Below are 12,383 nucleotides of genomic sequence, written 5' to 3'. Positions count from 1 at the left end.
AATGATAGACTTCCGTGTAGCTACCATAAATTTACCTGTAGCTCAAACGGTAAAGAATCTGCCTGCAAGGCAGGAGACCAAGGTTCGATCCCTGGGTTAGGAAGTTCCTCTGGAGAAGGGAATGGCAATCCACTCCAGTATTCTTGCCTGGAGAATTCCATGACAGAGAACCCTGGTGGGCTACAGTTCCTGGGGTCACAAAGAGTCTGACACAACTGAGTGACTAACACAGTCCACAGATCATGAATGACTCAAAGGCAAGATTTATATTTTACTCGTCTTTGTATTCCCACTACCTAGCATAGTACTTGGCCCCTGGGAGAAACTCAATAAACCAGGAGGTAAAAGCAACACCATTAATGATCAGCCCGTCAACAATGCAAGCCGGAAAAGCTAAATGCCTCAGCTGAGTAGTAGGTAGGGTGACAGGGCAGGGGGATGACAGGGTGAGGGGAACAGGAGTGAGGGCCTTCAAGGGTCGTTGGTTCTGGACTGCTGTAATTGAATTCAGAATACAGGTACAGCTTAAGGGATAATTTAAGGCCCATGAAAACTCAACATGTCCCTTAGGCTGGGAGCTCTAACTGGGGTCCCTGTGGGAAAAGCAGACAGTGCGGGTCCTACTTGCTTGGATAATTTCACACCAACAGTCTCAGCAGCTCGTCTGTGTGTGAGGCTGTGCCCCTTCGCCTGAGTGGACTCCGTTAATGCTCACAACGCACCTGTCCGTTCTGAGGTTATCGTTACATCCATTATACAGTTAAGAGAACTAGCCCCGTGCGTCCCTATAGCCAAGACATAGTAGAGGAAGCCCACGTGTCTTCAGATTCCACATCCTGTCATTTCTTCATGCTGCCTTATCTCCTGAAGTTTCCCCAGTAGGTCCACGTGCTTTGGGAGGATGAAGATGATGAAGAAAAGAGAGAGAGATTTACGACCTCGTGTTGTGTCCTTTCTTACCAAACCCCACCCTCTAACTGAACACACGGGAAAAAAAACTCACTACATCCTTCTTCTTATTCAATTTCCTTTTTTATTTTTATTTAAAAAAATATTTGGCTGTGCCAGGTCTTAGTTGCAGCATGTGGGATCTAGTTCCCTGACTGGGGATTGAACCTGGGCCCCCTGCATTGAGAGCATGGAGTCTTAGCCATGAGACCACCAGGGAAGTCCTTGGTTTCTTTTTTTATTGAGACATAATTCACATACCATAAAATTCACCATGTTAAAGCATATAGTTCAGTAGTTCTTAGTACATTCACGAGGTTGTGCAAACGCTACCAGTAATTTCAGAACATCACCGTGAATTATTTTCTAATGTTTTTGTTTTCCAGATTCCAATAATGAGAGACCCTGGATGGATTCGAAATGTCTGGTCTTCAAACATTAATGTGAGTGGAGATGCTATGAATGCCCTAATGAGACTTTAACATTTTCAGATGAGAGAAAATACTTTTGGACCAACTGGCTTATTGCCATGGATACACGCAGTCCCCAAACCAGGACTACTATTCCCCCAAAGCTTTCAGAGTTGCTCTGTAGCCCTTTCTAAAGGTTTGATGAGCCCCAGATGAAGCCCAGAACGTTTTAGCTAGTTTCTAACCTCTTCTGCTTGTGAGCCATCCTCTCTTGGGCATAGATCTGATTTTTGTTCTGTTTTTAATTTTCTCTTTTATATTAGAGTATAGCTGATTAACATGCTGTGATAGTTTCAGGTGTACAACAAAGTCACTCAGCCATGCATTCTCCCCAAAGCCTCCTCCCATCCAGGCTGCCACTTAACTTTGAGCAGAGTGGGTCCAATAGGATGCATGCACCCCAGTGCTCGCTGCAGCACTATTTACAATAGCCAAGACATGGAAGCCACCTAAATGTCCATTGTTAGAGGAATAGATAAAGAAGACGTGGTACAAGAAGAATGAAGTAATGCCATTTGCAGCAACATAGATGGATCTAGAGCTTGTCATAGATCTGATTTTATCACCTCCCTGATTAAAAAGCATTTGGTGGCTCCCTAGTGCTAACAGGAAACGGTTCATATCAAGTTCAGGCTATTTGTTTTCCCCTGGTAGATGGTCAGATGTCCATCTCATTAATAAAAGCCCTTGCAGCTGCCACTGAACCCCTCAGAGTCCTCCTGCAGATCCTGCCTCTTCTTCCTGCACCCATTGGTCCATTTGGTCACTGCCCCATGCCTGGTCCCCAAGCCTTGGGCCTGCCTTCAGGTTGTCTCTGTGACTGTTCTTAGCGCTTTGTTCTCTGCTCTTTCAGGGTCTCCCTTGTTCAGCAGCCTGAGGGCCAGCACCTCCCTTGTCCGCATGCCCACACCAGCTTCCACGTTCTGCTCACGAGTCTGACTTGTTGAGCCTCTGTAGCTTGGGGGAAGGCGTATTTTACTGAAGCATAACTGGCAGTGCTCCGTCTACATCCTGGCTCCTTTCTCACAGTACCTGCAAATCACCTGCACGTTGCCCTGGGCCAGACTTTAAGCTCCGGTAGTTTCCTACAACTTGCTCTGCCCAGTGGATTTTAAACCTGAGGTTCTCTCCTGTGGAGAAGAGACTTGAGAGAATACATTGCAGGTGGAGGGGTCTCAAGAAAAGGCTTTTGGAATACTCTAGGGAGGAAGTGGGCTTCCCAGGTGGCATTAGTGGTAATGAACCTGCCTGCCAATGCAGGAGACAGAAGAGATGCAGGTTTGATCCTTGTGTTGGGAAGATCCCCTGGAAGAGGGCATGGCAACCCACTCCAGTATTCATGCCTAGAGAATCCCATGGATGCAGAAGCCTGGCAGGCTCCATAGGGTCACAAAGAGTCAGACACGACTGAAGCGACAGCATGCACACACAGGGAGGAAGTAATAAAGCCTCAATAGTCATCTGTCTCGACTGTGGCCTGTGCTAAGTTTTGGTATATAGAATAAAAGTAACACTTGGTCTTGCTCTCAAAGAGCTCTGTCTGGGAGAGACTCTGGTCAGAGTGCGGACCAGGAGGATTTGCAGAGGACCCAGGAGGCCCAGTGCCGGGCCAGCCAGAGCACGTCTTCATACATGAATCCAGAGACTCCAGTTAAGTGAATGAAGAAAGCTCCTGAGGAAGACCTGGCCCTGGGAATGCTGGGGAAAGCACAGGTTCTATTTCCAAGTGGATTGGCAGGGACTGGGCCCAATCAGAGGCCAGGAATCCTGAGTGGGGTGGGCAGTTAGCGGCAGTTGAGCCTGGAGTGAGGGGAGCCGTCCTCTATGGAGGAGAGAAGGGGCAGGATGTCCTGGTAAGTGAGCTGCTCCGCCTGTGGGTAGCCGTGGGGGCTGGCCGTCATGAGGTGGTCTGAGGCTGCCATTTTCCATGGCCAAATCCCATTCTCCAGACCTGGGGTCTGGAGCCCATGGCCACCAGGTTTCCAGGCCCAGCCTCCAGTCCATGGTGCTGGGCAATGGCCATGGTTACAAGAGAGGCGGTCAAGGAAAGGCATCAGTTGGGCCTTACTGTCAGGCCTTCTACTGGACCTTCACAGAGCTCATGAACTAACAAGACAAGAAACTGTGGACAGGGGATGTGAAGTTTCTGCCTTTTAGGGTGAAATTACAGAAAATCTTAACTGTCTATGCAGGAGAACTGAATTAGGAGAGCAGAGTTTTGGTGCCAGTTGCCACTTTTAGAGTACGTGTGATATTGAGCAAGTTCCCTAACTTCTCTGAGCTTTATTTCCTTTGGTACATTGGGAGGTCATCCCATTGTGAACACAGAGTGCTCTCTGTTTACCACCAGGCATCGAGTAGAAGAGAAGTGTGTGTGTATGTTTTCGCTTAGTTGCTCAGTCATGTCCCACTCTTTGCCAACCCATGGACGATAGCCCAACAGTCTTCCTTTCTCCATGGGATTCTCCAGGCGAGAATACTGGAGTGGGTTGCCATTTCCTCCTCCAGGGGGTCTTCCTGACCCAGGGATCGAAACTGCGTCTCCTGCGTCTCCAGCCTTGGCAGGTGTATTCTTGATCACTGGGCCACCAGGGAAGCCTGTAGAAGAGAAGATGGGCTTGTAACTCAGCTTGGGTTGGGTAAAGAGTTTAGAAGCAATTCAGAAAAAATGCTTCCAAGAGAAAGTGAGTCCAAGAGAAGCATGGTCTTGAAAGAGGCCTAAGTGAGCCAGGCATGGAGGTAAGAACTGGATCATATGATTGAAAGAGTGGGTGATGACAGTGGAGGAGGGGAAAGCAGTGCCGATGATGGGGGTGGGGTTCACTTGCTGTTCTAAGGAGTTGGCCTTTATCCTACAAGAAAAGGTAATGGAGGAAGGGTTAGCACTGAAAAGACTTAAGCAGACAGTACTAAGTCAGATCTGCAGCCTGTTACAGGGCAGACATGGGGTGGGGCTGGAGGCAGGGAGACCCTTTAGCAAGTGGTCATTAGCTCAGTTGAGTTCAAGCGCTTGGAGGACTGCCCAAATGGAGGTGTATAGGAGGTAGTCGGATGAATGGTCTGGAGCCGAGAGGCAAGGTCAGGACTGGAGATACTGAACTGTGGGTCAACAGCAGAACAGTGTCACCGTAGTCTGCAGGGGGACAGAATCACCCAGGAGTGTGTGGCATGGGGAGGTGGGCGAGGTCATGTAGGTGGGTTTTCAGTCAGAACCTCTACTATGACAGCTTTTGGTAATTTTTTGGTATGTTGTTATCCTTAGACAATAGGTTCATAAATGCCAAAAATGCTTAGTGATGAGAAAAACCCAAAACGAAGGGGAAGTACGACGGGGCAGATAGTAGGGCTCAAGATCTTTGTCCCTGCCCTTGTCTCTGTCTCCTGGTTATTGTATAGATAAATGTGCGAGGCACAAGGTATAGTGATGAGCGTGTTGTGGTTAGTCTTTGGCTTGAAGGGCTCACCGACCGGCAGAGGAGATAGAGGCATAAGAAATGATGCAGTGACAAGACTTGTATCACGTGCCATGGTGGAGTTCCATGTGGGCTGCTTGGTACAGAGAAGCTAGTGATGAATTCTTCACGGACCTGAGGAATGTCTGAGGGCGGGCTTCCCTGGGGGGTCCTGCTCCCAGTTTGAAGAATCTGGCAATGGATGGCAGAAACCTCCCCCCACCCCAGATACACAGCAGCACATCTATCCTCTCCCCCTACAAAGAGGTTCATTCAAGGCAATAGGCCCTGAATTCTGGAGGGAGAATTGAGCAATGAAGTGTCCACCCAAACTACGTAAGCCGTCTAACTTGGACGAGGGAACATGGTACAATTTGTCACATGAAGCCTCCCTCTTGGCCAACCTGTGCTTTGATTGCACCATTCCTAACAAAAGCAACAATTCCCAGAATTCTAGATGATCCTGGCACAGTTTCTTGGAGCTGTGTTTTTTGCTTACTGTTTTTCTTTCTTGTCTTCAGGTCTGACAAAGGACAGGATTTTAGGGTGGACAGCATGTTTTGCATGGGGAGGAAGTGACTTTGGTTAGATTTAAATTAATTTTTGAAATATTTTATCAAAGTGCTTCATGTACCTACTTTCTAGAAAATCAACTCGGAAATGCTGGCTCAGAGTTGAAGCCATAGTTCCAGGTTCCTACCGACTACTTCTGTATCTGCTTTGCACCTTGTCCTATGGACCTACTGAGAGAGGAGAATCTAGCTGATTCTCACAGATCATCATATGTAAATGCATTCTCCTTTTTCATACTTTTCGATTTATGTATAATCCTATCCTTGTTTAGTTTGTTCTGTGTTTAGACTCTGTCTTTCTTACATATGGAGTTTTTCTTAGGCAGGGGGTGTGTTTTTCCTGGAAGTTATGTTTGCCTTTTTCCTTGTTAGCAGGAAAAATATATGCTTCCCAGTCCCTGCCTGTCCTCCCCATTATACACACACTGATAAGCTTTTACTTCAATCTGTCACTTGGAAACTATCACATTCTTTAAGTCCATTAACTTGTTTTAATTGGGATCTATTTACTAATTTATTTGGATGACCATGATTTTCATATAGAACTTTGGTTTTCTTACTTATTTCTTATTTATTCAACAAACCTTATATGGAACAAGTGATAGTTGTTTTTTTGGGGGGGGAGAGCATTATAAATATTAACTCATTTACTTCCTTACAATAGTTCTATAAGTTGGTCTTATTATTATCTCTAATTGAGAGATGAGAAAAATGAGCACAGAGAGGTTGAGCCACTCGCTCAAGGTCACACAGCTGAAGAAGGGCAGGGTTAGGATTCAGACCCACACCTAGCTCCAAAGACTTTGTTCTCAAGCTCTGTAGTATGCTGCCTGTATAAGAAGTTTCTCTTGTTCAGTAGTTTCTAATTCTTGTCATTTATTCCTTGCATTTAGTACCTGTATCATGTTCCCTGATTTTTCCAAGCTCTCTGTGTTCATTTCAGTTCAGTTCAGTCGCTCAGTCATGTCCGACTTTTTGCGACCCCATGAATCGCAGCACGCCAGGCCTCCCTGTCCATCACCAACTCCCAGAGTTCACTCAGACTCACATCCATCAAGTAAGTGATGCCATCCAGCCATCTCATCCTCTGTCAGCCCCTTCTCCTCCTGCCCCCAATCCCTCCCAGCATCAGGAACCCTTTTTCTCTTGGATCACCTCTCACTCTAGGAGACCTCTCTTCCTGCTTGCTCTCCGTCCTCCACTAGAGCTGTCATCTAGGGAGGCTCTCATTACACCTACCTTAACCTAGATCCTTATTTTCTTCTTTTCTTAGTTTACGCTTTAGAAGTAAGCAAACTGGAATTCATTTTCATGTGATCTCCCAGAAAAGGGGGCTAGAAGAGAAGTTTCTGTGTCCTTGTGAGTCTGAATCTCTTTTTTAATTTGGCTTCATGTCTGATAGTTTGGTTGGAATGAGAATTTGAGGTTGATATTAATTTTTCACAGAATTTTGAATGCATCGTTTCATTGACCTCTAAGAACCAATGTTACCTCTATGCCAGTCTGACATTGGTTCCTTCTTGGATGACTTATTATTTTCAATCTGGAAGCTTCTGGGTATCGGTTAACCCTTTGTATCCTGAAGCCTCAGCAGTGGATTGTGTCCCATTCATTCTGCTCAGACCTTGGAGCGTGAGTCTGTATTGTCCTGGTGGACAACACACTTGTAAGCTAATGAATATCAACAGGTGAATATTTCAACAGATTAAAGGAAAATGGAAAACAAGAGTGGTGACTGGAGACCAATGAAGTTCTTCTCCCCTATCTCCCTAATCCCCTATTGCCCAACTTTTTGGTCTAAGATTGGCAGATTTCATTAACTTAACCTTCTATTTTTCTCATTATTATTTTTGGCAATCAAAAATTTCTCTTAACAGATTCCTTTTTGTTCTCTAGTTTTTTTCTCTTTCACAGCATTCTTCTATTTTATGTACAAAATAACCTCCCCGATCTCGCTGAGCTTCAAATTTGGGAATTTTTTCCTATTAATTTCTCTTCTGTTCCCTTAATTATTTTTTATTTCTTCTGGAGTCAGATTTCCCCTGTCTGTCGTTCTTTTTCTTTCAGATTGCAGTTTCCTCAAGCATCTGGTGATTAGCAGTTGACTGTTTTTCTTTAACATGGATGGGTAGGAAGGTTGCCTGGAATTTCCCGTTGCTGGGGTTCGCTCTGGAATAAACAGTCAGGGAGCTGTTACCCAGACCACATGGTTCTGACTCTGGCCCCTCCTTTGAGGTTCTCCTGGGCAGGTAGCTCTGCCCTCCGCTGCAGCCTCTTTGCAGGCATTCCAGGTCATAAATTGCTCCGTGTTATTTCTTTACTCAACCCTTCCCTTTGCTTCCACATTCCAAATTTGATTAAACGTCTTTTCCATGGAAGATGGTCCTCTCTTCATGGCTGTGAAATTTTAAGTTCTGAAGTTTCCTTGAAATCTAAAGAGATGAGGTATCTGAAAGTACAAACCAGTCAATCCTAAAGGAAGTCAACCCTGAATATTCATTGGAAGGTCTGTTGCTGAAGCTGAAGCTCCAACGCTTTGGCCACCTGATGTTAGAAGGTAACTCACTGGAAAAGACTCTGGTGCTGGGAAAGATTGAAGGCAAAAGGAGAAGAGGGCGGCAGAGGATAAAATGGTTAGAAAGCATTATAAAGTCAATGGGCAAACTCTGGGAGATAGTGGAGGCCAGAGGAGCCTGGTGTGCTGCACTCCATGGGGTCACAAAGAGTAGAACACGACTCAGTGACTGAACAACATCTGAAAGTAAAGGGAAAATAAATGCCTGTGTTCATTCTGCTTTACCGGCCATCCTGACCCAGGATTTTCTTCCTTGTTCAGCATCATTACCGGAGCTGTTCTGAACTTGTCTGATGACGTTCACAGTGTTCCTATCTAGAAATACTCTGCGGATACCTTACAGCCGACTGTGTTTCTTAGCCTGAATCATGACAGCCCCACTCTGTAACTCTTGTCCAAGATGGATCAGTGCTAGGCACTAGCACAATCAGATCCAACAATAATGTATTTAATTAGAATCTTACCGAGAAGGATCATTTCCTATTCAGTGAATGCTTAGGTTTTATAACATGTATCCCCAGTCCTCCCTGTTAGCAATTCCTTCTCCTACCTGGTGGGCATCCTATTCTGAATTGTGTGTCCTTGTCTTCTCTTGTGGGACGTACTATGTATCAACTTGATCATGAGCTCTTCAAGGTCAGAGGTGTCTCTTAATTGTTAATGTCCCCACTGTACCCGACACAGGATAAGCACTCAGAAATGGCTAGTTGCATAAATGGGTGTATCTTTTGTGACTTCCCTCCTGCCTCATTCATGATAAAGGCACCGGTATCTTTAACACCAGTGCATGCCTAGTAAATTTTCATTAGGATGAACATATATTTGCAACTGGGCATTATGACCCCATATGATAATTAAGCATACATTTCAAAATATTTATTGAACACCAATTAAGTACCAGAAATGGTGCTAGATCCTTAAAACAGAAATGGTCTTTTCCCTTCTGTAGAGTCTGTCTGCTGGGGGAGAGATTTTACAATCACTGCACACACAAATGAAACATTTAAATTTGATCAGTATGCTAAATGAAAGATTTGCAGAGCAGTCCAAATGTCTAACAGGGAGCACTGACATTGTTGGGGAGGTTAGTGATGCTTGAACTAAGGATGAAGAACGAGCAGTGGTTAACCCGGTGAAGAAGGGGGAGAGGATTCCACGTAGAGGCAGCAGCATGTGCAAAGGCCCTGTGGTGGGAGGGAACAGGACAAGCACAAGGAGTTGAGAATTATCCAGTGCATCTGGAGCCTTGACTGTGTGGAGAAATGGTGAAGGCAGAGCAGCCGGGCCCCAGACAGGCCATCAGATGTCTGATGTTGGAGAAGCAGGTGCCTGTCTGTTAGAGAACCACTCCCCATCCAGATGCTCTCTGGCTGACGCAGCTGTCTCTGGGTCTCCTGAGAGCACTGCAGTTAAGCTGAGCATCAGCGGAGCAAGACTGTACTGTGGCATATTCAATGCTACAGGGCAGGAAACGGTAGAAGAGAATTGAAACTGAGCAGTGTTGGGGCCTGGATAAACCCTGGTCTTCCCAGCCCCCACTCCCTGCCTTCCGTGGGAAATTCAGGAAACTCCCAACTCATTCTTTGTCTTGAGTATGCCCTGCTCGGCTCAGAATTTCCTCTGTTTAGGTTAGTTATGCCCAAGCCTTTGCTTACACATCCCCCGGGGAGGGAGACAGGAGAGGAGAATATGGGGTGGAGGGGTGGAGATGTGATATTCTAAAATGAAAGAGAATTCACAGTTATTCCTTCTGAAGCTACCTCAATATCCTCTGAAATGAATGGAGATGCCCTGGAATGGGGGCACGGGCCCCAGACTGACAGTTACCGCACTGCGTGTGTTGGGGGATCAGACAGTCGTGATGATATGAGGCTGTCTGTCCCCATGAAGTCACAGCATAGACGTGTAAATGACAGGTCAGAGCAGATGACCCTCTGTTCCTACTTCCTCTCTTTCTCCGTCATGGAGACTGAGGTGACCTAGGCAGGATCCTGTAAGTGGCAGAACATAGACAAGGACCTAGATCTTCGGGTCCCCAGAACCACACCCTGTCTAAGACAACTCTGTTTCCAGAAAGACACGTGGGATATTTTTACTGGGCTTACTTCTTCGCTGTTCTGGGAGGAAAAATCACAGAGTCCCAGGTCAGATTTTGTGATGTGCTTGGGGGAGCAGCAGGGGTGGGGACATGTTCCCTCTGGGGAGCCTGAGGGCTGGACCAGGGGGAGATCTAAAACTCAAAATTTGCTTTTGGAACCAGCTTACTCTCAGAGTCCCTTTAGGCAGAAGTGCTCCTGTCCCTTCTTTCTTCGGGGCAGAAGCCTCAGGGACCTTCTCCATTTCACCCAACGGAGAGCTTCGCTAGAACCAGGTCATCCTCTTAGGAGGGCAGAGGGAGGTGGAGCAGCTAATTCAATCCAGGCATCAGAGAACCAAGTGGAAGCATGCCAAACCCAACTGCCCACCTCTGCACAGACCCCCACTCCTCTGCGGGATGTTCTGGTGGGACCACGAAGCTGAGCCCAGATTTCTCAACCCGGTCACACAAAAGATCCAGCTGTTCACTCTGGATCTGTCTCCACAGCTGTGCTCCTAGTAGGAGTCCAGCGGGGAGCCTCAGGCTCCAGGCGTAGAGGAGCCTCTCTGCAGAGGCCTGACCTTTCGCCCTTTTATCATGACCACAGATCCACCTACTTCCATCCTTCAGATGGTTTGGAATCTACAGGCAAATATGATCCTGTCCTCTCATTAGGTCACTATTTCTCCATCTCCTGTTCCCCCTGCTGGGTTTTCTTTTGCAATTTAAGCAGCTTTGGTCATTATACTTAGAGAGTGGTTTGGCCTCACCTTTCAGGCTAGCTCATTCCTTCCAGGCCATCCTTATATCTCTCAAGCATCGAGGCCGGCACCAAATGTGGTTTTGTGAGTGTGGTGTGACCTGCAGAGAAAACCAGGGAAAATGACTTCCTTTCTTTTGGGCTGTCAGTCATCTACCTGTGCAGCCCAATACCCCAGGGTGGGGGGAAATGTGAAGCTTCGGGGTCTTCTTCTCCCAAGGCTCGCAGAGGGGCACACAGGCTGAAATCTCATGGCCATGAATATGCTGACTTCACATCTCAATAGCAAAGAGTGAACTTTAAAGATGAGACTCCCAGGAAACAAGTTAATATTTTCTTAGCTTCTAAAGTTTGGTAAGGCTGGTTTGACAAGATCTGGAGAGACTACAGAAGAGCCTTGTATTTGGTTGAAATGATTTGTAGAAAGTTTAGATACACTTTTTCGAACAGCATTCTCTTATACGTGACAGAACAGGGTAGATTTATACATGATTGCCCAGAGGTGCTGGGTTGCATAGTGACCAGTGTACAGAGCAATGTACAAATCCCATGCGGTTACCAGAACCTACTTCCCAGAATTTTGACAGCAGAACATGCTTTTTAGGATTCTACAGTGTTAGTCACTCAGTTGTGTTCAACTCTTTGCGACCCTATGGACTGTAGCCCACCAGGGTCCTCTGTTCATGGGGTTCTCCAGGCAAGAATACTGAAGTGGGTTAACCACAAATCTACCCAAGGTACTCTGAGCTAGAGATGAAAGGAAGCATTCTCTTCCTTGTAAGAGTTGGTCTTACACATGCAACTTTTCCATCAAGATTCAAATCAGATCAGTCGCTCAGTCGTGTCCGACTCTTTGCGACCCCATGAATCGCAGCACGCCAGGCCTCCCTGTCCATCACCAACTTCCAGAGTTCACTAAGACTCATGTCCATCGAGTCAGTGATGCCATCCAGCCATCTCATCCTCTGTCGTCCCCTTCTCCTCTTGCCCCCAATCCCTCCCAGCATCAGAGTCTTTTCCAATGAGTCAACTCTTCGCAGGAGGTGGCCAAAGCATCATTCCTTCCAAAAAAATCCCAAGGCTGATCTCCTTTAGAATGGACTGGTTGGATCTCCTTGCAGTCCAAGGGACTCTCAAGAGTCTTCTCCAACACCACAGTTCAAAAGCATCAATTCTTTGGCACTCAGCCTTCTTCACAGTCCAACTCTCACATCCATACATGACCACAGGAAAAACCATAGCCTTGACTAGACGAACCCTTGTTGGCAAAGTACTGTCTCTGCTTTTGAATATGCTATCTAGGTTGGTCATAACTTTCCTTCCAAGGAGTAAGCGTCTTTTAATTTCATGGTTGCAGTCACCATCTGCAGTGATTTTGGAGCCCAGAAAAATAAAGTCTGACACTGTTTCCACTGTTTCCCCATCTATTTCCCATGAAGTGGTGGGACCGGATGCCATGATCTTCGTTTTCTGAATGTTGAACTTTAAGCCAACTTTTTCACTCTCCACTTTCAGTTTCATCAAGAGGC

The 12,383-nt window shown here is 46.4% G+C and overlaps 1 protein-coding gene across 3 annotated transcripts in view; it reads left to right on the top strand.

The window, feature by feature from the left end:
- LPIN1 (lipin 1) overlaps positions 1–12,383 on the top strand; it is a 130,200-nt gene that overhangs the window by 32,619 nt on the left and 85,198 nt on the right. For all 3 annotated transcript variants that reach the window (XM_070799120.1, XM_070799122.1, XM_019970683.2), the window contains exon 2: positions 1,335–1,391. In XM_070799120.1, coding sequence (XP_070655221.1) covers positions 1,335–1,391 — 57 coding nt within the window. The remainder of the gene's footprint in view (positions 1–1,334; positions 1,392–12,383) is intronic.

Source organism: Bos indicus, chromosome 11 (assembly GCF_029378745.1).
Source record: "Bos indicus isolate NIAB-ARS_2022 breed Sahiwal x Tharparkar chromosome 11, NIAB-ARS_B.indTharparkar_mat_pri_1.0, whole genome shotgun sequence".
NCBI classification, from domain to species: Eukaryota; Metazoa; Chordata; class Mammalia; order Artiodactyla; family Bovidae; genus Bos; species Bos indicus.
Note: the sequence above shows the minus strand (reverse complement) of the source record. Positions and strands in the feature narration are given on the sequence as shown.